The sequence below is a fragment of the Hypanus sabinus genome, chromosome 4 (genome assembly GCF_030144855.1).
Source record: "Hypanus sabinus isolate sHypSab1 chromosome 4, sHypSab1.hap1, whole genome shotgun sequence".
NCBI classification, from domain to species: Eukaryota; Metazoa; Chordata; class Chondrichthyes; order Myliobatiformes; family Dasyatidae; genus Hypanus; species Hypanus sabinus.
The window spans coordinates 47,115,552-47,137,877 of NC_082709.1; the positions used below are offsets into that span (position 1 = coordinate 47,115,552).

Genomic DNA, 22,326 nt, shown 5'->3' on the forward strand with positions numbered 1-22,326 from the left:
TTCAAGTCTTTGAATGACTACATGTCAGGCAAACTGAACTGGTCATTTTGTGCTGGAATATGCACAGACGAGGCTGCAGCTACAATTGGATGGCTGTCTGGTTTCACTACCCCGAGGCCCTGAGGCAGGCCCAAACCATAATGCTCCTTCCACCATGCTTTACAGTTGGGAGTTTTGGTGTTGGCGTGAAATGATCTTTTTCTTCCAAACATAGCAATGTGCATTTCTGCCAAAAAGTTAAACTTTTATCTCATCTGTCTACAGAACATTGTCCAAGAAACAGTGTAGAACATCCAGGTGGTCTTTTGCAAACTTGAGACATACAGTAATTTTTTTTGGAGGGTAGTGTCCTTCCATGAACACCTTTCTTGTTCAGTGCTTTCTTATATTGGTCACATGAACAGAGACTTCAGCAAGTTCTAGAGATTTCTGCAGGTCTTTTGCAGTTACCCTTGGGTTCCTTTTCACCTCCTTCAGCATTGCACATTGTGCTCTTGGTTGTGATCCTTGCAGGATGCCCACTCCCAGGGAGAGTAGCAACAGTACTGAATTTCTTCCATTAGTAGACAATTTCTTTTACTGAAGACTGATGAGCACTCAGGTCTTTGGAAATACTTTTGTAGCCTTTTCCAGCCTCATACATCTCTACAAATTCTTCTAAGGTCCTCTGAAAGTTGTTCTGATTGAGGCATGGTGTACATAAACTATTTTTTCTTAAGAGTAGGCTCTGTCAGTAACCTGATTTTGTGTCTTTTTTTATATATAACAAACTGGCTCACCTTTTTACTACAACGTTGTAGGTATTTCATTTTGATAGTTCTGCAAAAGCTGTCTGTTCTGCTTTCAGCCTGTTCAGGTATTTGTTGAATATAAGGGATGCTGAAGAGTGTGCGTCATCCAATTAGGAAGGTTGGTCTTGGGTTTTTTTTTTCTGTTTGGCGGCAGATGAAGAGAGAAGGCACTGGAGAGAACCAGTTGTAGGATTTGACCCGGTGGGAGAACGTGATTCAGACGAAATTGACTGAGGATTGGTGAATATGAATTTTCAGAAGAGTTGAGTGCCAACTTATGAACAGTTGACTGTTTAATAATGGGCCCTTTTTGTTTTTTCTCTTTCTTTTCTTTACTAACCCTTTAGTCAAGTTCAAGTTAAGATTGGTAATTCCTTCAATCATATGCAGTGTGCTTCCTATTGTTTCTTGGTACTGAGTTGTCAGAGTAGAAATTACACATTGTTCTCTTCTTTGTACTCCGAGCCAACAGATACCCACCTTTCCTGCAGCCCAAATGGAAGTCTGTCCACGACTGGTCTAATCCCGTATGAAATATCTAGGTATGATAGACCAGTTAAATAGCCAAAACACAAATTGAAGTTTAGGGTGGAAGGGCTGTCTCAATCTCATGGGTTTGGCGGGACTGGAATGTGTATTCCCCAGACATACACAGCCAAGGAAACCAGTGGGGTTTCAATAGGACAGGGCACCTCCACAACCCACACCTCCGATCTCATCTCATTGATTGGAACACTGAAATCTAAATAGCTTTTGTAGAATGCATTAGGTTCACATTTAGTTTTAGGACTTATGTGAAGATCTGATCACATTTTAGGTCATTTATGCAGAATTAGAAAAATTTACAGGGTTCACAAACTTTCTAGCACCACTGTATGTAGTTAGCACTAAAATAGACAGACTAGAAAATTAGCTATGCTGAACTAGGACAGTAATTGAATATGACTATCAAAATACTCTCTAGCAAAGAGTCAATATTGTGGAGGAAATAAAGGTAGAAGGATAAAAGAAACTGGTGAGATAAAAAAATTAAAATACACTGACATGATCCAATCCCAGATTCATGAATTTTATATTATGTAATTAGATTTGTTTTGCTAAATTTGAGTGTAACCATTTGACCAGCAGGAATCATAGATTAATGCAAGTTTTTACTCCAATTCAAAATCATTCATCTTGAGTAAATTTAGTAACTAACCCCTTCCTTTTAAAGCCTGTTAGGGGCAATAAACCGGAACACATTAGTGACTCAAGTAATTTTACAACTCAACAACAGATCGCAGGTGTAACCACAAAGTACGGTTTCCACCTGTCCAAGACTCTCGTAACAATGTTGTTAGAAATAACGGTGGCCTATTTTGCATTTTAAGAATAGTAAGTTCACTGGAGTGAGAGCACATTCAACCAGCATCACTAACTTGAAAATTTGAAATGATCTTAATGGAAAACCTTCACTTGCCACATCTGAGCCACACATCAGACAGTAACACTGGGATTTTTGTGCAGGAGCAGCTTGGCACAGAAATCCCAAACTGCTATCAAATGGTCTTTGACAGATTACACTCTTCACAGCTGTCATCATAACTAGAACACCCCAGAAGCATTATACATTGTGGCACAAGGGGAGTAGAACTGATAGGGGATTCAGTGGTTGGAGGACAGATAAGAGGTTATGTGGACGAGAATGAGAGCAGGTTGTCAGGGTCGGGGACATAAGAGTTATCGAAAATTGGAGCACAGAAGCATGCCCTTTGGCCTGTGCCAAACCATTTTACCTGGGAGTCCTATTGACCGGATTATAGCCTTCTGCACCCCTCCCATCCCATGTATCTAACCAAACTTCTCTTAAATGTTGAAATCAAAATCACATCCATTACTTGTGCTGGCAGCTCATTCCACTCTCACCATTCTGAGTTCAGAAATTTCCCCTTATGTTCTCCTAATACAGGAGAATAGAATCGATGGTTAATGACCAATCAACCAAAAGGCCAGTTTTATGAAAAAAAAACATAGGTCATGTGGTCATCACAGAGCCCAATAAACAGCCATACAGATTGGTGGAACACTGCCTTGTACTCCAGAGAAATTATCATAATCAATAGATTCCAGACATCAGAGATAATCTCCATGTCAAGAAAAAGCTAATGAGGTGGTCAATGTATTCGTCACTGGAAAGTTCCAGGTGATAATGGATTCAATTCACACACAAAGTTGACGTCCTTGCAGCATCTAAAACTCTGTCCTCACTAAAGGGAAAGCACTGTACCCCAGGATAAGTGGGAGCAACTGCAGGAATTGTAACAACTACCAGGTGTCCCCTCTGAATATCAAGGACAGAGTATTTGTCTATGTTTCCCTGGTCAAAGTGCAGAGATCCGGCAGAATGCAATTACCCGAATCCCAAGCTTGTTTTGGAACTGAGCATTCACAACCTAACCCACCTTCTCAGTGTAGCAGTTGACCACTAAATACTGCCTTTATCGAAGACTGTGTGAGCAGGAGCAGTTATTTAAACTGCTGAAAAGATTAAGCTGTTCAGGGCGATCTACTCCTCACATGATCACAGGGTCAGTTAATACAAGACCATATTGGAATTCTTCCTGATCACAGCAGAGTCATATACATGTCTATGCTTGTTGTCATAATTCTTCTGTTATTTTCTTGTGCCTTCAGCTTATTCACAGAGGTCTATTTATACACCAGAACCAATAGAAAACTGTTTAACCTTACGCCAAGAGCCAAGTCAAAATGCACAAGGTCCTCATTGTTACACCTCTGGCCGATAATGGACAGGCACTCTCATCCCTGCAGAGTCTGAACTTGCTATCAAATTTTTTTTCTTTTGTAATTTATTTATTGAAGTTCATCATCAAACATTTCCATAAGATGCATTTCAGATATTCTATATATGTATCATGTAGCCATATATGCCACAAATCTCCACATAATATTTATCTGAGAAATATTAACACTTAGAGAAAAGAGGAAAGAAAGAACAAGTGAAAGGAGAAAACTATGTACAAGTAGGGAGTGATCATTTTTTTAACAACATATTCATTGATCTGTGAGGATAAAATCAGGCCTATGAGGTGTTACGTAGTTAAACCATTTTTCCCAGTACGAATCAAATTGTTCCAACTTATGACTAACAGATGCTGTTATCTTCTCCATTTTGTAAATGTCCATTGTAATTTCCATCCATGTATTTAAAGTTGGGTTCTCCTGTGATAACCATTTCCGAGTAAAAGTTTTTTTACCAGCCACCAACAGTATATTCATTAAATATTTATCTCTTTTCAACCATTCTTGAGGTATATACCCAAAATATATGGTCTTACTTTCTAAGGGTATTTCACATTTAAAGATGTCTTGTAGGGCATTGTGTATCCCACTCCTATAGTCTTTGATAACGGCATTCCCAGAAAATATGATCATGATTTGCATTTTTTCCTTCTCCCATTTTGTTTTAATGTATGAAATCAAATGTGTTTGAAGATTTGACAAACCCTTATATACGCTTGAAATGATTCTACTACCGTTATCCGAATTATATGCTTTTCTAAATAGCTCTATCAAACATGGACTTGCCTTGGTTACATTTTTAACCGTTCTATTAACATATTGTCACATTTGTCAATACCGATAAAAGTCTTATTTTTCTAGTAAGTGTTTCTCTTTAAGCATTTCAAAACTGAACACTGTTCCTTCTTTCATTGTATTGCAAAAAACTGTTATTCCTTTAGCTGTCCAGTCCTTAAATCTAGCATCCAGTTTATTCGGCGTAAAATCCGAGTCATATGCACACCATTTAAGAATTGCAATATCTCCCTCTAGTTTATATTCTTTTATAATAGTTTTCCATATTTTAAGGGTCCATTTCACCCAGGGGTTAGCAATAGTATTTATGTACCTTTGTAGGTTGTTATCAGCCAAAATTGCCTTTATGGGGATGGAAAGTAACCCCTCCTCAATGTTTTTCCATTGAGCGTCATATGATGGGTTGCACCAACATATCACAGCTCTCAACTGTGCTGCAAAATAATAATCTCCAAGAGAAGGTAGAGATCCCCCCTTTTCCTTGGCTAATTGCAAAGTTTTGAGATGAACTCTGGGCATTTTACTTTCCCAAATATATCTTGATAACATTTTGTTTGATTCATTGAATCGATTTTGATTAATCTCTATTGGTAGGGTCTGAAAGAGATACAACAGTCTGGGCAGTATATTCATTTTAATAGATTCAATCTTTGAACTGAGACCAAAAAAAAAAGGAATTAGGTTCCATTTTGTTCCATATCTTCCTTAATTTTTTTTTTATATATAGGCTGATAATTGCATTCTTATAATCTTGCCAAATCTTTTGGCATAATGATGCCCAAATATTTGAAAGACTCTTGTTTGCCATGCCCAGGGATATCTACTTTCAATTTCTCTTGGTGGGCTATAGTTATATGAAAGTAATTGGGTTTTTAATCTACATTGATCTTGCATCCTGATAATTGACCATATTGTTCAAAGGATTGCATCAATTTAGGTAAAGAGTATGTTGTTTGCCCTAGATAGATCAAGATGTCATCCGTGTAATAAGCCAAATTATGCTCTGTCCCTTTAATAGTAATTCCCCTGATATCTTCATTTTGTCTGCTGTATTGAGCTGATGGTTCCAGATATAATGCGAAGAGTAGCGGTGACCAAACACAACCCTGTCTCCTGTCCCTTTCTAGGGACAAGCTATTTTATAAATAGCCATTGATTTTAATCCTAGTAGTAGGGTTGTCATATAGTGCCTGTATAGTTTTAATAATTGTCATGGAAACCATATCCATGTAAAACTCTGTAAAGAAAATTCCAATTAATCAAGTCAAATGCCTTTTCAGCATCCATGCTTATCACAATTGTTTCGATTTTTTTTTGTACATGGTCCATAATGTGAAGTGTCCTTCGTATATTGTCTTGTGTTTGGTGTTGTATAAAACCTGTCTGGTCGTTATGCATCAGTATGGGTAGAAACTCTTTTAATCGTTTGGCCATGATAGAGGTAAATAATCTAGAATCTAAATTAAGAATGGATATTGGTCCAAATGACCCACATTCCATTTTATCATTGCCTTCTTTCAGTACAGCTGAGATCATCGCTTCCTTCCAGCTGGATGGCATTTATGCCTTTTTTAGAGCCCAGTTCAATGTGGGGAGTCAGACAGGAATTAACTCACCACCCTCCTCTATGCCAGTGAGACCTGGACTGTCTACAGCAGACACGCTAAACAGCTCAACCACTTTCACTTGAGCTGCCTCCGCAGACTTCTCCACATACGATGGCAGAACAAAGTCCCAGACACGGAGGTCCTGGAGCGGGCTAGCACCCACAGCACGTACACCCTCCTACAGAAAGCCCAAGCCAGATGGACTGGCCATGTCGTCAGGATGTCTGACAGCCGACTACCAAAACAGCTGCTGTATGGAGAGCTGAGCCAGGGCAAGCGCTCAGTTGGAGGGCAGAAGAAACGTTTCAAAGACTGCCTCAAAGTGTCCCTCAAAGACATCAACATCAATCCCAGTAGCTGGGAATCGTTTGCTCTGGACCGCCCAACCTGGTGGAGCAGGACCACTAAAGGAACGTGTGCAGCAGAAATCAGACGTACCACTGAGGTTCAGAGGAAACGCGCCATGCGCAAGGCTCGAGCTACCTCCACTTCCACTGCAGCACCTACCCTCACGTGTCCCACATGTGAGCGAGCTTTCAGGGCCCAGATTGGCCTCACCAGTCACCTCTGGACCCACAGTCACATACCCTCCACCTGACAGAAGTCATGGTCGTCTTCAACACCGAAGGACGAACAATAACAACAACAACTCATTTTTAAATTCTTACCCATCTGATCCTGGTGATTTGCTTAATTTAAGCCTACTAATTGCAGCATTTAGACCAACTTCAGTTCTGTCAGCAGTCATTGTTCTATTTTGTTCTTTGCTTAAAGTGGGTAACTCAAGAGAATTCAGGAAGGTGTCAATTTGGGTTATGCTTCCCCCTGGAACTTTAGAATTGAGTTTTGTAAAACACTTCAAAAGCTTCTTGAATTTCACTTAGCTTATTTTTTTTTAATCAGTTTTGTTCTTGGATCCCTAACTCTATGAATTGTATTTTCTGCTATCTTTTTCTCAGTTTCCACGCCAGTATTTTCATAGACTTAGATCTGCTTTCATAATGTCTGTTTCAGAAACATTAAATATTTGCTGATTTCTTGCGTAGCCAAACTATTTTCATTCCTAATTTTTTTAATTTCCTCTAATGCATCCTGTGCCAAATTCAATTTGGTTTTTTTTCTAGTTCCTTCAGCCTATTTTGTAATTCCTCTAATGTTTTATTCCTGTTTTTTTCCTTATATGAAGATATCGCTATAATTTTCCCTCTTAAAACAGCCTTCAGAGTATCCCATAGAATGGGAGATGAAACCTTTCCATTATCATTGAATTCTAAGACCAATTCCTTTTTTAATTTGTTTCTTAAAGTAGGGATCATTGAGTAGACTTGAGTTTAGTTTCCAAATAGTATTCTTTGGTTGTAAGTCAAAAATCAACAGATAAATATATAGGTGCATGGTCATTTACATCTATTGTCCCAATTCCACAGGCGTTTATTTTGTCTTTGTCTTTTCCAAATGTTATGAAATAGTCTATTCTTCTATATACAGAATGGGGAGCAGAATAATAAGTGTAATCCCTTCTGTTGGGGAAAAGGTCTCTCCATATATCAATTAGACCAACATCCTCAAAAAATGTATTAACTTTATGTAAGGATTTTGTTTCATAGTTTTTTTCTATTGGAAGAGTCTAACTTTGGTTGTAATTGTAAATTTAAGTCTCCCCCACATATCAGGAGACCTTCTGTTTCCGTTACCATAATATTAGTAATTTTCTGAAAGAAACTATATCACTTCCTGGGGTGCGTATATATTCAATAGAGTAACTGAATTGCTGTCTATATTCCCCCTTACCAGAATATATCTGCCCTCCTTATCTCCCAATTCGAATACTTTTTTTAAAATTTAGTTTGCTTGAGATAAGAATAGCAACTCCTCCCCTAGGTCCTAATTTATATGAGGAGAAAAACAAATTAGTGAAGCCCATTCTCTTTAGTTTTCCATGCTCATTATCATTTAAGTGAGTTTCCTGTAAATATACTATATGGGCTTGTTCTTTTTTTCCCATTTTGGATAGAATTCTACTACGCTTGATTGGATTTAATAGCCCATTGACATTAAAAGAAATGAATTTTACTTTGTCCTTAGCCATGTGTATTTATCTGTCAATATATCATTGAAATTAGCAGAATAAAACTTAATTGATCTAGTCCCTGAACAAGTAAGAACCAAGAAATGCAAATAATAATAAGTCAGTGAAGGTGTGACTCCAAGGATGAGGTCTCTAGTAGATGACCCTGGGTTGAGCTACAGGAAACGTCTAGCTGTGGGATATAGCCCCACCTACCTGAGTTGAGGACCCATAAAAGTGAACAAATCTATGTCCATTACACAGAAAATATTTTATGCTTAGTTTTACTTCATGGGCTCATATGAAACTACAAAAATGGTTGCAGTGTCATGACTTCCGGTTCCTCCTTGATCTTACTTCCCTCTTCCGGATTCATGAGTTCATCTTTTTTTTAAACCTTGTGTGTTAATTGTAATAAATATTGTCAATATGGTTAAGATAATTAATTTTGTTTCTTGGAATACTAATGGTTTAAATCATCCGATCAAACCGAAAAAAATATTCAAAGTATTCCATAGAATGAATGCTAATGTTATCTTTGTACAAGAGATTCATGTAAGGAAAGTGGATAGTCAACACTTTTTTAGGGTTTGAAAAAGGCCAACAATATCATTCGAATTCTCAAGCCAAAGTAAGAGGCGTTTCCATTTTTATAGATTCTTCAACCTCCTTTATACACCATGAAACAATTTCAGACCCACAAGGTAGATTTTTGCTTATTACTGGTCTACTTTTTAAATCAAAAAGTTGCTTTAGTTAATGTTTATGCTCCAAACACTGATTGTCCTGAATTTTTTAAGTGTCTATTTACATCCTTTCCCAATTTGAATCAGTACAGGTTGATAATGGGTGGGGATTTTATCTGTTGTTTAAACCCTTCAATGGATAGATCTAAGCCCACCCAAGCTCTTCCGAATAAATTGGTCTCTCTTATTAATTCCATTATGACTGATCCAACAATTTTCGAAATTTGGCGTTTTTTTACACCCCAATGACAAAGAGTTTTCATACTTTTCTCATGTTTATCATAATTATTCAAGAATTGATTATTTTTTCAGTGATCTCCGTTTACTTACAGATGTTATTGATTGTAAATATGACTCTATTACCATTTCTGACCATGCACCTTCGAAGCTATCTATTAAGATAATGGATTCATCTAAAATAGAGGTTCAACTCTATTTTATTGCAGGACAGACTTTGTTAATTTTATTAAACAACAAATTAATTTTATTTTTCTCAACAAATTCTACAGCAGAGATCTCTAGTGGAATTTTATGGGACACTTTTAAAGCATTTATTTGTGGACAGATTATTTCATGTTCTGCTGGAGTTAGGAAACGAACTAACTCTAAAATATTAACATTGGTTGATAAAATCAAAGCAATTGATAAGATTTATTCAGTGACCCCCAGCAAAGAACTTTATAAGGAAAGAGTGGAACTTCAAATGGAGCATAGTTTGTTATTATCCTCTTCGATTGAAAAATCAGTTAATTAAATCTAGAACCCAGTTTTATGTACATGGAGATAAGTCTGGCAAATTATTGGCTAATCAATTGAAAAATGCTTCGGTTAAACGACAGATTACGAGGATTCATAAACAAGATGGCACTCTGACGATTGACCAGAGAGATAAATAAAGCCTTTCAAGATTTTTATAATTCCTTATATCAATCAGAATTTGTTGAGGATTCTTCTATAATAGATGAATTTTTAAGGAAATTGAATATTCCAAAATTAACAGTAGAGGATAGTGTATTCCTAGATACACCTTACGGAAACTGAAATAAAAAAGGCTATTTTTTCAGTGAATTCTGGTAAAGCTTCTGGTCCAGATGGTTATACTGCAGAATTTTTAAAATCCTTTTCCTCTATACTTTCTCCTTGGCTTTGTAAAATTTTTAAAGATGCGTTAATTATAGGCAAATTGCCACAATCTTTTTATGAAGCCTCTATTTCTTTAATTCTTAAAAAAAGATAAAGACCCTATTGAATGTGCATTCTATCGGCCTATATCCTTGCTGAATACGGATTAAGATTTTTAGTAAAATTTTTGGCTACTAGATTAGAAAATATATTACCTCGAATTATTTCTGAAGATCAGACTGGATTTATTAAAAATCGTTATTCATCTTTTAACATTAGAAAATTAATTATTATTTATACTCCTTCACCCAAAATACCAAGATGTGTCATTGAAAAAGCATTTGATAGAGTTGAATGGTCATATTTATTTAATACATTGCAGCATTTTAATTTTAATTCAAAATTTATATCATGGATTAAATGAATATACTATAAACCCTTGGCTTCGGTCTTTACCAATAATCAAAGATCTCCTTTTTTTCAGTTATTCCGTGGTACAAGACAAGGCTGTCCTTTAAGTCCTTTACTATTTCACATTGCTTTGGAACCTTTGGCTATAGCCACTCGTGAATCACCTAATATTTTGGGTATTACTCCTGGGGAGGGGACGTATAAGTTATCATTATATGCTGATGATTTGTTACTATACATATCCGACTCTGAGAGATCTATTCCTGCTATTTCGTCCTTGATTGCTCAGTTTAGTAACTTTTCTGGTTATAAATTGAATTTTAATAAGAGCGAATTATTTCCATTAAATATGCAAGTTCCAATTTATGAACATTTACCATTTAAAGTTGTTACAGATTATTTTACTTATTTGGGTATTAAAATTACTAAAAAAACAAAGATTTATTTAAAGTTAATTTTTTTACCTTTAATTGACCAAATTAAGCAACTTGCTACCAGCTGGTCTCCATTATCTTTGTCATTGGTTGGTCAAATTAATGCTATTAAGATGATGGTATTACCCAAATTCTTATATTTATTTCAAGCATTACTAATTTTTATTCCTAAATCTTTTTTTGATATTATTGACTCCAAAATATCTTCTTTTCTGTGGCAGAATAAAAATCCTAGTCTAGGCAAAAAATATTTACAGAAGCCCAAGAAAGAGGGCTTTGCCAAACTTGAGATTTTACTATTGGGCAGTTAATATATGATATTTAATATTTTGGACACAAGAATTGACTATAGCTGCTTGCCCACAATGGGTAAATTTGGAATGTAAATCTGTACAAGACTTTTCATTGTTTTCAATTTTAGGATTTTCACTTCCTTTTTATCTAAATTGAATAAATAACTAATTCTATAGTCAAATATATATTACAAATTTGGTTTCAATTTCATAAATTTTTTGGTTTGAATAAGTTCATTTTATCAAGCCCTATAATATCTATTTTTTTCGGCCCTCTTTCATGGATCAAGCTTTTCTTTTATGGAAAACAAAAGGTATAACATGTTTTCGTGATTTGTTTTTGGATGATAGCTTTATGTCCTTTAAACAGCTATCTAATAAATATAATTTACCTAAAACTCATTTTTTTAAGATATTTGCAAGTTAGAAGTTTTTTGTACAATGAGTTACAGTCTTTTCCGAAACTATGTCCATTGGACATTACGGAAAGAATTTTAGCTCTGAATCCTTGTCAAAAGGGTTTAGTAGCTGTCATTTATAATATGATCATGAAAATACAGCCAGAAGTATCAGAAAAAATTAAGAAGGAATGGGAAAAAGAACTTCATTGTCTTATATCCACTGAGCAGTGGAAGAAAATTTTACTATTAGTCAATTTGTCTTCTACTTGTGCTAAACATGCCCTAATACAATTTAAGGTTGTACATAGAGCTCATATGTCCAAGGATAAACTGGCTCGATTTTATTCTTATGTTAATCCAACCTGTGACAGATGTCATTCTGATGTTGCTTCATTGACCCATATGTTTTGGTCTTGCCCTTGTTTGCAAAATTACTGGAAAGATATTTTCAGTATTATTTCAATAGTTCTCAATATCAATTTCCAACCGCATCCTATTACTGCAATTTTTGGTTTACCAATGGTGGATAATAGTCGTTTATCCTCATCTCGACGAATGATTGCATTTGTTACATTAATGGCTAGAAGATCTACTTTATTGAATTGGAAAGAAATTAATCCAATAATATTTCCAGTGGTTTTCTCAAACTATCTCTTGTTTGAGCTTAGAAAAAATTAGAAGTGTTGATTTTGATCCTTCAGTTAAATTTAAAGAAATTTGGAGACCATTTATTCAACATTTTCATATGAGTTAAATTGTCTTCTCCTAAACCTCACTTTTATTATCCTTAATTATTTGGATGGAGGTTCAGAGTTATTGGCACTACTGTATATATTTGACATTATGCAACTGCCCACGTTGGTTAATTTTTTTCTTCTTCTCTTTCTTTGGGTTTTTTTTTCTTTTTATTTCTTTTGTTCATAAATACTGTGAGTTTGGGAGGTTATATATATTGATTATTATATATTTGAAAGTCTACTTAAACTATTAACTATGTACTCTCAAACTTTGTATTCATGTTTCATTTATGTTTGCTTAAAAATTAATAAAAAGATTTAAAAAGAAAGAAAGAAAATACTTCCCTGTGTATTCCTCCCGTATACAAATATTCTCATTTAGTTGAGGAAAAAGGAGTGAACAAATGAATGAATAAAAAATAATTGAGTAACATAAAATCCACATTATAGTAACTATTTCTTAAATAGGTATAGCAATGTCTATTTTTGCTTCCGTTTAGCTTCTCAACACTTCTAAAGTTAGCCAATCCTTATGGCTCTTCTGGAGAGGGTGAAGGCTGTCTTCAGAAAACTCAAAGTCTCTTCCTGATATACTTCTCTTGTCCTTCTCCCGTCCCCTGCTTTCTTGATTCTCTCACTATTTCCCAAGCACAGTGGGATAACTACTCAGCCAGGCTTCCCCTCTGTTTGATCCCGCTGACGGGCAACCCTCTGGCCTTCACGTCTGTCATCGCCTCTTCCACTGTCTGATACAGTTGGATCCCATCTTCATAAAACACCCGCAGTTTAGAAGGGTACGGAGTTCGGAATCTAATCTTTCCTTGCTTTAATATTTGCTTTACTTCAGAGTATTCTTTACATTTCTACAAGACCGCCAGGGGGGTAATCTTGATCGAAATGTATTAATTTCCCGTCCATCATGCGCCCTCTCAATTTCAAGCTCCATAGTCGAAGGAATCTCTAGCACGTCCTGCAGCAACTTTTGTACAAATTCCATCACAGACAAACCCTCCACTCCTTCGGGAACATTGCATATTGTGATATTTTTCGGCCGTGATATTCCCTCCCGGTCAAGCAGTTTACTTTCTTGTTGATTTAATATTTTTATTGTCTTACTTAGTATCTGTTCCATGTTTTGCCCGTGATCTTCCACCTTCTCAATTTATGTCTCTGCCACCGTTATTTTTTGATTGACGTTGGCGAGCTCTGTCTTGATTTCATTTAGTTGCCGTTTTATCTTTTTGGAATCCCTGTATCTTTTCCAGAAATTTTATATTTGCCGCTTCGTCTGAACGAGGCCCATCATCAGCCTCGCTACCAATCGTTTAGGTAGGAGAGCCACTCGCTGCACCTCTCTCATCCATAGGCTCCGCAGTGATGCTTTTTAAAAAAATCTCCATTCTTGCCCCCCTTATCAATTCAGATATTTTCAAAAGATCTTATAGTTGATGGATTAACCAGACAAGATATGTGTTTTTGCCGGAGCAGCAATTGACTTAAGCTGCCATTCTGGATGATGATGTCACCAGAAGCAACTTGCTATCAAAATTAGGATGCAGAATGTCATAGGCTAGGATGCTGTTATACCACCAAGTAGCACTGATAATGTGTAACTGGCAGTTTTTAAATTTGTCAGTTGAAGCTGTAAAAAAAACACACACACACACACACGCGCACACACACACACACACACACACACACACACACACTGATGAGGCCCTGGTCCACTTTTGACTTTACGCTCGGGGCAGGGCTGAACTGCTTTCTACTTGGTTAAGTAAGGAGTTAGTAGCTATGCAAATACATTAATTACAAAAAAATTTATGGGTTTCTGTTGATTACTTACTTCTACAAAATTGCCTGAATATACTTCTTCCAGTGTAACTTCAAGGTCCACTATTATGTCGCTTCCTCGAGGAATATTCCGATCCTGCTGTCGTGGGCTTCCTCCAAACATAAAACCAAAGTCTCCAAAGAAGCTGCAAGTTAAAAATAAAACGATTTGTCCAGCAAAAAGTTAAAGAAATAATCGTACTTTGTTTCTGCATTTTCAAATTTAATATTCAGATGAGTTTCCATTTAGTCAAAGCAGTCTTCACAAATGGATCACAACTGTATCACAGCTCTCATGCTTAAAGATCTCAACTTCAAAATTTGCTCATGTGAGAACTCCTGATCTCAGTGGCTACGTTAACACTATATCACTATACAGTAAACTCTAATGTTAGCTTTAATGTCAAGTGTTAAACTGTAACAGGAGTAAAACTCTCACTTACTCTTATGGCTAGTTTTTCCCATAACAAGTGAAAATTAATTCAATATCTTTTCAAATCCAGAGTAAACTGAATCTCAGATGTGCAAAAAGATTGACAGAAAGCACATTAGTAAGAGTTGAATCTGACAGGTGGAGAATGATTTATCGATACAAGACCAAGACTGCATTCCAAAACCCGACATTAAGAATGCAAAATATATGACTTACTGTGAAAAGATGTCATCATGAGAACCTTGCCGACCTTCCTTTAAGCCCTCTTCACCATACATATCATACTGTTTTCTCTTCTCTTCATCAGACAAAACCTATTCAAAGTATAGATCGCACTGATCAATAGGTGCTTTATTACTACCTCGCCTACTTAAGAGGAAAAAAAAGAAACACTGCAGTTCCAGTTACTCATATTTGTGAGGATGGTTTGTAAGAGTATTAAGAGTAATACACCATAGAAGTGTGCTCTTTTACCCCTCTCATCGATGCTAACCAATCTGCCTTTTGCAAAATAAGTATTTTCAGCATTTCATAAATCCTTAGAATAAAACTATGAATGACTCTGCACCAGGTTAATGGAAACTGAAGCAAAGACCATCTTTGGCATATGGACTTGCACACATCGTCGAATGCCAAGAAGCTTGAGAGAAAAATAAACTCAGTGAATTCTTTGTGACTAGCAGCCTAGCACCCAAGTTTGTACTTTATTAATAAGCTTTTACAAAGTGTAAAGTAACGGGATTCAAAACTCATCCTAGGTATTTGTTTCCATGAATACTCCTATCCTTAAAAACTCAACAGGCAATCCTAGGAAGTGATTTTTTTTTGCTTCCATTAATGAAGAATTTTCCCAGATTAAAAATGTAGACAAAGATTCAAACCATGAAACCCTCCAGGAAGGAAAGGGCAACAGGTGGATTGGAAAAACAACTTATTGATTCCAATTACATCAGCTTGGTTTTCCTGGGTTACAACACACTATCATTTTAGGGTACACTTTTCAATCTGATTAATAGCCCAACTTCAGATATGAACCTTTAAAAAGTAAGAGAACAAAGTGGTCACGGATGTTACATGAAGCAAAATAAACAATTTTTGACTTGGCAAGGTAAAAGAAAGCCCTTGAATTTTCTTAGCTGCACTATTAAATTAAATAACATAATTCACAAAATGCTTTCACCTACTCAATTCATTCATGCATCTCAAAATTTTTCATGCTTCTAACAAGTGAACAAAATGCAAAGTGGGTAAATGGACATCCTTCAAATTGGAAACCTCTGTTCCAATTAAGATGATAACAGAAATGACAAGTTACTGCAGTTAAGAGTTGTGCATGTTTAGTTATTGTGTCCACGTCTGCTTTCAATAAAGTGGAAGATTATTATCTGAAACCACATTTCCTTATGGTTGCTTTCTTAAAACAGAGAGACCATGTTTAAGAATGTATTCAAACAAAATTAAATGAGAGAAACAATAAATCTAAAGGTAAACTTTTAAAAAATGCTGGCATGATTTCTATTCTCCTCTAAGGTACAGGATGTGATCCATTTGATAAATGTTCTGGGTACCAAAGATGTACTGCGGAATGCAATCACAAATGTATTTTTACGACATCCTTGTGGAACAATATATTAAATACATGGATTTGTACACATCATTATGTGCATACATTCAAAATGTTTCTCAAGAGTGAGGTAATTCTGTGATAACTTGGAGACACCATAGATTTTGTTCCAAACTTGTATATCGAACTGGGTGATACAATATTGAAATCAAATCAATCTACTGAACAGAGTACTCCGGTTAAATTAGTATTGCAAAGAAAGAGAGTGGAAGAGAATACTCAAGGTTTCTTCAATTCAACTCCAATGTTTTAATGGAAGGGGCTGCAAAGCTACAAGAAATTTTATTTGAAAACAAGTAGGAACAGCTGAACATGGTATAGCTTAAACATCTTTGTTTGAAAATATGAACACCAGTTAAAATAACAGAACTGTAAGAGTAGAAATAAGAAAAAAAGATATTCAAAACAACTTTTGTGCAGAATGTTAAACTGATATTACCATTTGACAGAAAAAGCATGACTACATGAAAAGAACCATGAAGGAAAATAGCATGAAACTAGTTAAAAGAGGAAGGGAATTAAGAATGGCAAGGTCAGGTGGCGCATTCTGCATGAGCCTGAGAATCTAGTACGATTTTCTCTGCATACAAAACCAATGTTTGAACAGGTATCACAACATTTTTAAAAATCCACTTCCTCAGTAAAATTCTACATTCCCTGAACAAAACAACACCTACAGCTAACATTGACTTTAACATTATTAGATCAAGGCCAAATGGGCTGCAAAATGCTTTGAGAACACTGAGTTGATGCTAATCATGCATTGTTCAAATGAAGTACAGAATGGGAGAGATAAACAAACACCAAATGACAAGCAGCAGGGAAGTCTTCCGCAGTTATACTATGCGTTCAGATTTCCTAATGCAAAAGGTCCCACGATAAGCAATACAAAACCTCTGATGTAAAGGTATACTTTTGAAATTAACAGTTTTGCACTCTCTGTCATAGTGTATTTAATTCAAATTTCCAGTATACACATTATTTTTCTTTTAAATAAAGATTCGTGCCAAATGCAAGAATTTCGGGATATCCCAAGGTCATGAAAGGTTACTATACAAATGCAAGTTCTTTCCTTACCATATTGACCCAAGCCTATGCAAAACTGCATTTTCCACAGGAATAGAATTCTGGGTCCCAGTAGGAGATGACATGGCAGATGCTTGATGCCTATGCTTACCAGTATCCTTCAGTATTCATTCAACCACATACAGAGACTTCAACCATTTCTGAACTAGGATAAACTGACTTGAAAAATGGACACGCTCTACAAAATGCACGTTAGGAAAACGAATTTCATTTAACAGTCACTGAATTCGAGAATTGGAGTTTCAGTTTATTCAAGTATTAAGCCATCATTTGCTATAGACAGCAACAAAAAAAAATGTGATTAAGGCATGCATATTGGAAGAACCCTTCCGCAGCTTTCTGTTGGTTTAAATTATAGTGAGCGCCCTCTCACCTCCCTCCTCGTAGCCAATGAGCAGAAGCCACACATTCTCCCTGACTTGTCATCGTTACAACTCGAGAACTGAAAAAAAAGTGACTCGGAGACTTCACGTGGAAAACGCGAAGCATCTTCACCGTTACACTACTTTTACACACAACCATTACCCTCTGCTCCGCTCGACCCTGTTCAGCCCCTGACCCTCGGCGCCGTACTCCGTACCTCATAAGCAGCCCCCAAATCCTGGAACTTATCCTGTGCCGCCGGATCGTCCGGGTTTCTGTCCGGGTGTAGCTGCAGGGCCAGCTTACGATAAGCCTTCTTGATATCCTTCACCGAGGCGCTTTTAGAAACCCCCAGGATCTTGTAGAAATCCCGCCTGTCCTCCCGGGGGAAGAAAAGGAAGATTCAGACAGGAGTAATTTAACACAACAAGCCATTACCTCACTGACAAACCCAAAGGGCCACGGTAATCCGTGTAACAGTCTTTGTTTTCCCTCAAAAAAAATGACAAAGTGAACAAGACCCCCACCCACTGGCAGTCACACCGGGGCCGCCGATATTCATTCCCATTCAGCGGGGGTAGAAGCTGCAGCAATCCGGGCAATGTTCCCCCAGACCCCGCCGTCCCTGGGCCAACTCACCCGGACAACACCTCCCCGCTCAGGCACACCAACACAAAGCAGACGGAGCGAAGGCCCACCGCCATGCTTGCCCACTTTTTCTTTCCCCTGTCGTTTTCTCTTCCTCAGCTGCTCAAGTTGCTCGTTGCGAGCGGCAACTACCGGCAGAAGCACGTAAACAGCATCACCGCTTCCTCATGGCCTATGCCCCCGCTGGGGGAGGAGCCTCGCCGCCCATTCCGTCAGGCTGAGGAGCGAGCAATGCTTTCGTGTGCTCAGAAATTGTGCGGGGGCATAATTCGAATAATCCAAAAAGAGATTTTCTTCTACGCTTTAGTTCCAAAATTAATGTTTCCTGATATCTAATGTGACAAGCTGAATCGTAAAAAGTTTCACTTAATCAGGCAAAAATATAACTTGTTCACTATAGGAGAATGACAATATTTGTAGCCTGTTGGTTGACCTTTTATCCTGATTAAGCTTTGTTTCAGGAAAATTTAAAATACCATCAGAAAATGGAAATTTAAGGGGAATCGAATAAATTATGAAGTGTGTAAGGTGCAAAATCAAGATTGTTCAAGAATTAGTGCAGGCACCATGGAGAAGAGAGTTAGGAGGGGGTCGCCCATTTATTATACTGTAATTACATAATTGATACTGTTACTCAGAATCAGATTTATTATCACTCTCTTATAACATGAAATTAATTGTTTTGCAGTACAGTGCAAAGATACATAATTACTCATAATTACATAATCAATAACTCCACCATGGATAGTCCAATGCCCTGCTGCAAAAAAAAAGAGGATTGTTGGGCATGGGGCTAGGATCCCCATCCTGTAAAAACACAGTCCAACAGAAACACCAGCAGAGGTTCCAAAGGGCTCATCCCAGAGAACTCCGGTGAGATGCAGTCAGTGGTCTACAGGGTGATGGGCTTAAGGAAATAAATGATCAATAAATAGTGCAATAAAAAAAGGAATACTAAGGTAATGCTCATGGGTTCATGACTTGTTCAGAAATCTAATGGTGGAGGGGAAGAAGCCATCCCAGGAGTTTGTGTTAACATACCAAATCTCCTCAAACTCCTAATGAAGTAGAGCTGCTGATGTGCCTTCTTTGTGTTTGCATCAATGTATTGGGCCCAGGACAGTTCCTTAGAGATATTGACACCTAAGAACTTGAATTTGGTCACACTTTCTACTGCTGATGCCTCAGTGAGGACTAGTGTATATTATACTGACTTCTCTTTCTTGAAGTGTACAATCAATACTTCTGTCTTGCTGATATTCAGTGCAAGATTGTAGTTGCAAAACCACTCAATTGATTAATTTCACTGCTATGTACCTCCTCATCATCATCTAAGATTCTGCCAACCATAGTGAAATCATTGGGGTATTTATAAATGCCACTTAAGCTGAGAGTAGACAGAGTAGAGCAGTGGGCAAAGCATGCATCCTTAGGGACAATTGTGTTGATTGTGCGCAGGGAGCAGATATTATTATCGATCTGCACTGACTGGTCTCCTGACGAGCAAGTCAAGGATCCAGTTGCAGACAGAGGTATGGAGGCTCAGGTTTTGAAGCTTTTTGATTAGTACTGAAAAGATGACAGTGTTGAACACTGAGCTGTAATCAATGAACCAGAAGATATAGGAGCAGAGTTAAGCCATTCAGCACATTGAATCTGCTGTGCCATTTCGATATAGCTGAGCCATTTCCCTCTCAATCCCATTCTCATGCCTTCTCCCGTAACCTTTCATGCAGTGACTAATAAAGAACCTATCAACCTCCACCTTAAATACACCCAAAGATCTGACCTCCACAGCCACCTGTGGCAACAAATTCCACAGATTTACAACCCTCTGGCTAAAGGAATCCCTCCTGATTTCCATTCCAAATGTTTGTATCTCCATTATGAGGCTGTACCCTCTGGTTCTAGACTCCCCCGCCATTGGAAGCATCCTTTCCACATCCACTGTATGGAAACCCAAAATTTATTGGGTTTCAATGAGATTCCCCTCATTCTTTTAAATTCCAGTGAGTAAATGCCCAGAGCCATCAATTGCTTTTCATACAATAAGCCTTTCATTCCTGGAATCATTCTAATGAACCTCCTCTGAACCCTCTCCAGTGTCAGCATATCCTTTCTTAAATGACAGGCACAAAAATGCCCACAATACTCAAAGTGAGACCTCTCCAGTGCCTTTTAATGCCTCAGCATTACATCTTTGCTTTAATATTCTAGTACTTCCTCACCATCGACTCAACTTGCAAATTAACCATTGTGCACCAAGATTCCCAAGTACCTTTGCACCTCGGATTTTTGAGTTTTCTCTCCATTTAGAAAATAGTCTATGCTTCTATTCCTTTTACCAAGATGCATGACCATACACTTCCCGTATTCCATTTGAATTGAATTGACTTTATTACTTACATCCTTCATATACATGAGGAGTAAAAATCTTTACGTCTCTGTCTAAATGTGCAATTTATAATAATTTGTAATAAATAGTATGTACAACAGGACAGTCGATATAACATGAAATAATCAGTCTGATGGCCTGGTGGAAGAAGCTGTCCCAGAGCCTTTTGGTCCTGGCTTTTATGATGCAGTACCATTTCCTGAATGGTAGCAGCTGGAACAGTTTGTGGTTGGGGCAACTCGGGTCCCCAGTGATCCTTCGGGCCCTTTCTACACACCTGTCCTATAGCTGTCCAGAATAGTGTGAGGTTCACATCTACAGATGTGCTGGGCTGTCTGCGCCACTCTCAGCAGAGTCCTGGTTTTGAAGCTTCCCATACCAGGCAGTGATGCAGCCAGTCAGGATTGTTGGCAATCACCCATTCTCCTAATGTATCCACATCCTTCTGCAGTCTCCCTGCTTCCTCACACCTACCTGTCCCTCCACCTATCTTCATATTGTCCACAAACCTGGCCACAAAGCCATCAATTCCATTGCCCAAATCATTGACATACAACATAAAGAAAAGTGGTCACAACACCAGCTTCTGTGGAACACCATTAGTCACTAGCAGCCAATCAGAAAAGGATCTCTTTGTTTCCTGCCAATCACCCAATGTTCTAAACATGCTAGTCCCTTTTCTGGAATACCATAGGTTCTTATCTTGTTAAGCAGCCTCATGTGTGGCACCATGTCAAAGGCCTTCTGAAAATCAAAATACACAACAACCAGCAATTCTCCTTTCTCTATCCTGCTTGTTATTTCCTCAAAGAATTCTAACAGATTTGTCAGGCAAGATTTCCCTTAAGGAAACCATGCTGACTTTGGCCTTACTTTACCATGTGCCTCCAAGTACCCCAAAAGCACAACCTTAACAATCGACTCCACATCTTTCGAACAACTGAGGTCAGGCACTGCCCTTTAATTTCCTTTCTTCTGCTTCCATCCCTTCTTGAAGAGTGGAGCGGTTGGCATCTGTCTGTCTCGAAGGACAATGGGTGATGATAATCATCATCACAAGCCTGGGCAGGAGGTATGGAGATCCTGAGATGTTCAGTCATCAAAATTGCCCTTTTGGCTTCACCAGTGTAGTCCAAAGAAAAGCTTATGAAGCAACATGTTTGGTATCAGCCTGTCTGCAGGAGCTGCCAGAAGGATGTTCAATGACGTCCAGCAGCCTTAGGAACTCCACTCTGGATTTGCCGTCTGGGTTTTCTCCTCTAGCCTTCATTTCTCCCAAGGCTGCCCACAAAGCAGTGGGACTATCTACCCATAGTTGGGGATCTTGTTCATGAATACCAGGGCATGTCCACACAACAGAGGGCCAGAGCTCCTCCCTGTGGAGAGTGGAGTAACATTTGCAATTCTCCTGTCCTCCAGAACCATTCTAGAATCTAGTGATTCTTGAAAGGTCATCAGTAATGCTTGCATAATCTCTTCAGCTACCTTTTTCAGAACTTTGGAGTGTAGTCCACTTGGTCCAGGTGACTAATCTACCTTCAGACCTTTCAGTTTCCCAAACACCTTTTTCCTTTTGCAACTGCACTCACTTCTGTCCGCTGATGCTCTCAAACTTATCATCTGCCAGTCTCACTGCACACTGCCTCTGCTTGTAAACCATACTGCTAGTGTCTTCCACGATGAAGACTGATGGAAAACATTTATTCACTTCATCCGCCATTTCCTTGTCCCCATTAC

At 37.8% G+C, this 22,326-nt stretch overlaps 1 protein-coding gene across 1 annotated transcript in view; it reads right to left on the reverse strand.

Moving 5' to 3' along the window:
- dnajb11 (DnaJ heat shock protein family (Hsp40) member B11) overlaps positions 1 to 18,370 on the reverse strand; it is a 35,508-nt gene extending 17,138 nt beyond the window's left edge. Inside the window, exons 1-4 of the mRNA XM_059967007.1 lie at positions 18,186 to 18,370; positions 17,764 to 17,920; positions 14,690 to 14,787; positions 14,054 to 14,186 (exon numbers count right to left, since the gene is read on the reverse strand). Of these exons, the coding sequence (XP_059822990.1) occupies positions 14,054 to 14,186; positions 14,690 to 14,787; positions 17,764 to 17,920; positions 18,186 to 18,250 (453 nt within the window). The 5' untranslated portion in view covers positions 18,251 to 18,370. The remainder of the gene's footprint in view (positions 1 to 14,053; positions 14,187 to 14,689; positions 14,788 to 17,763; positions 17,921 to 18,185) is intronic.
- Positions 18,371 to 22,326: the final 3,956 nt, after the last annotated feature.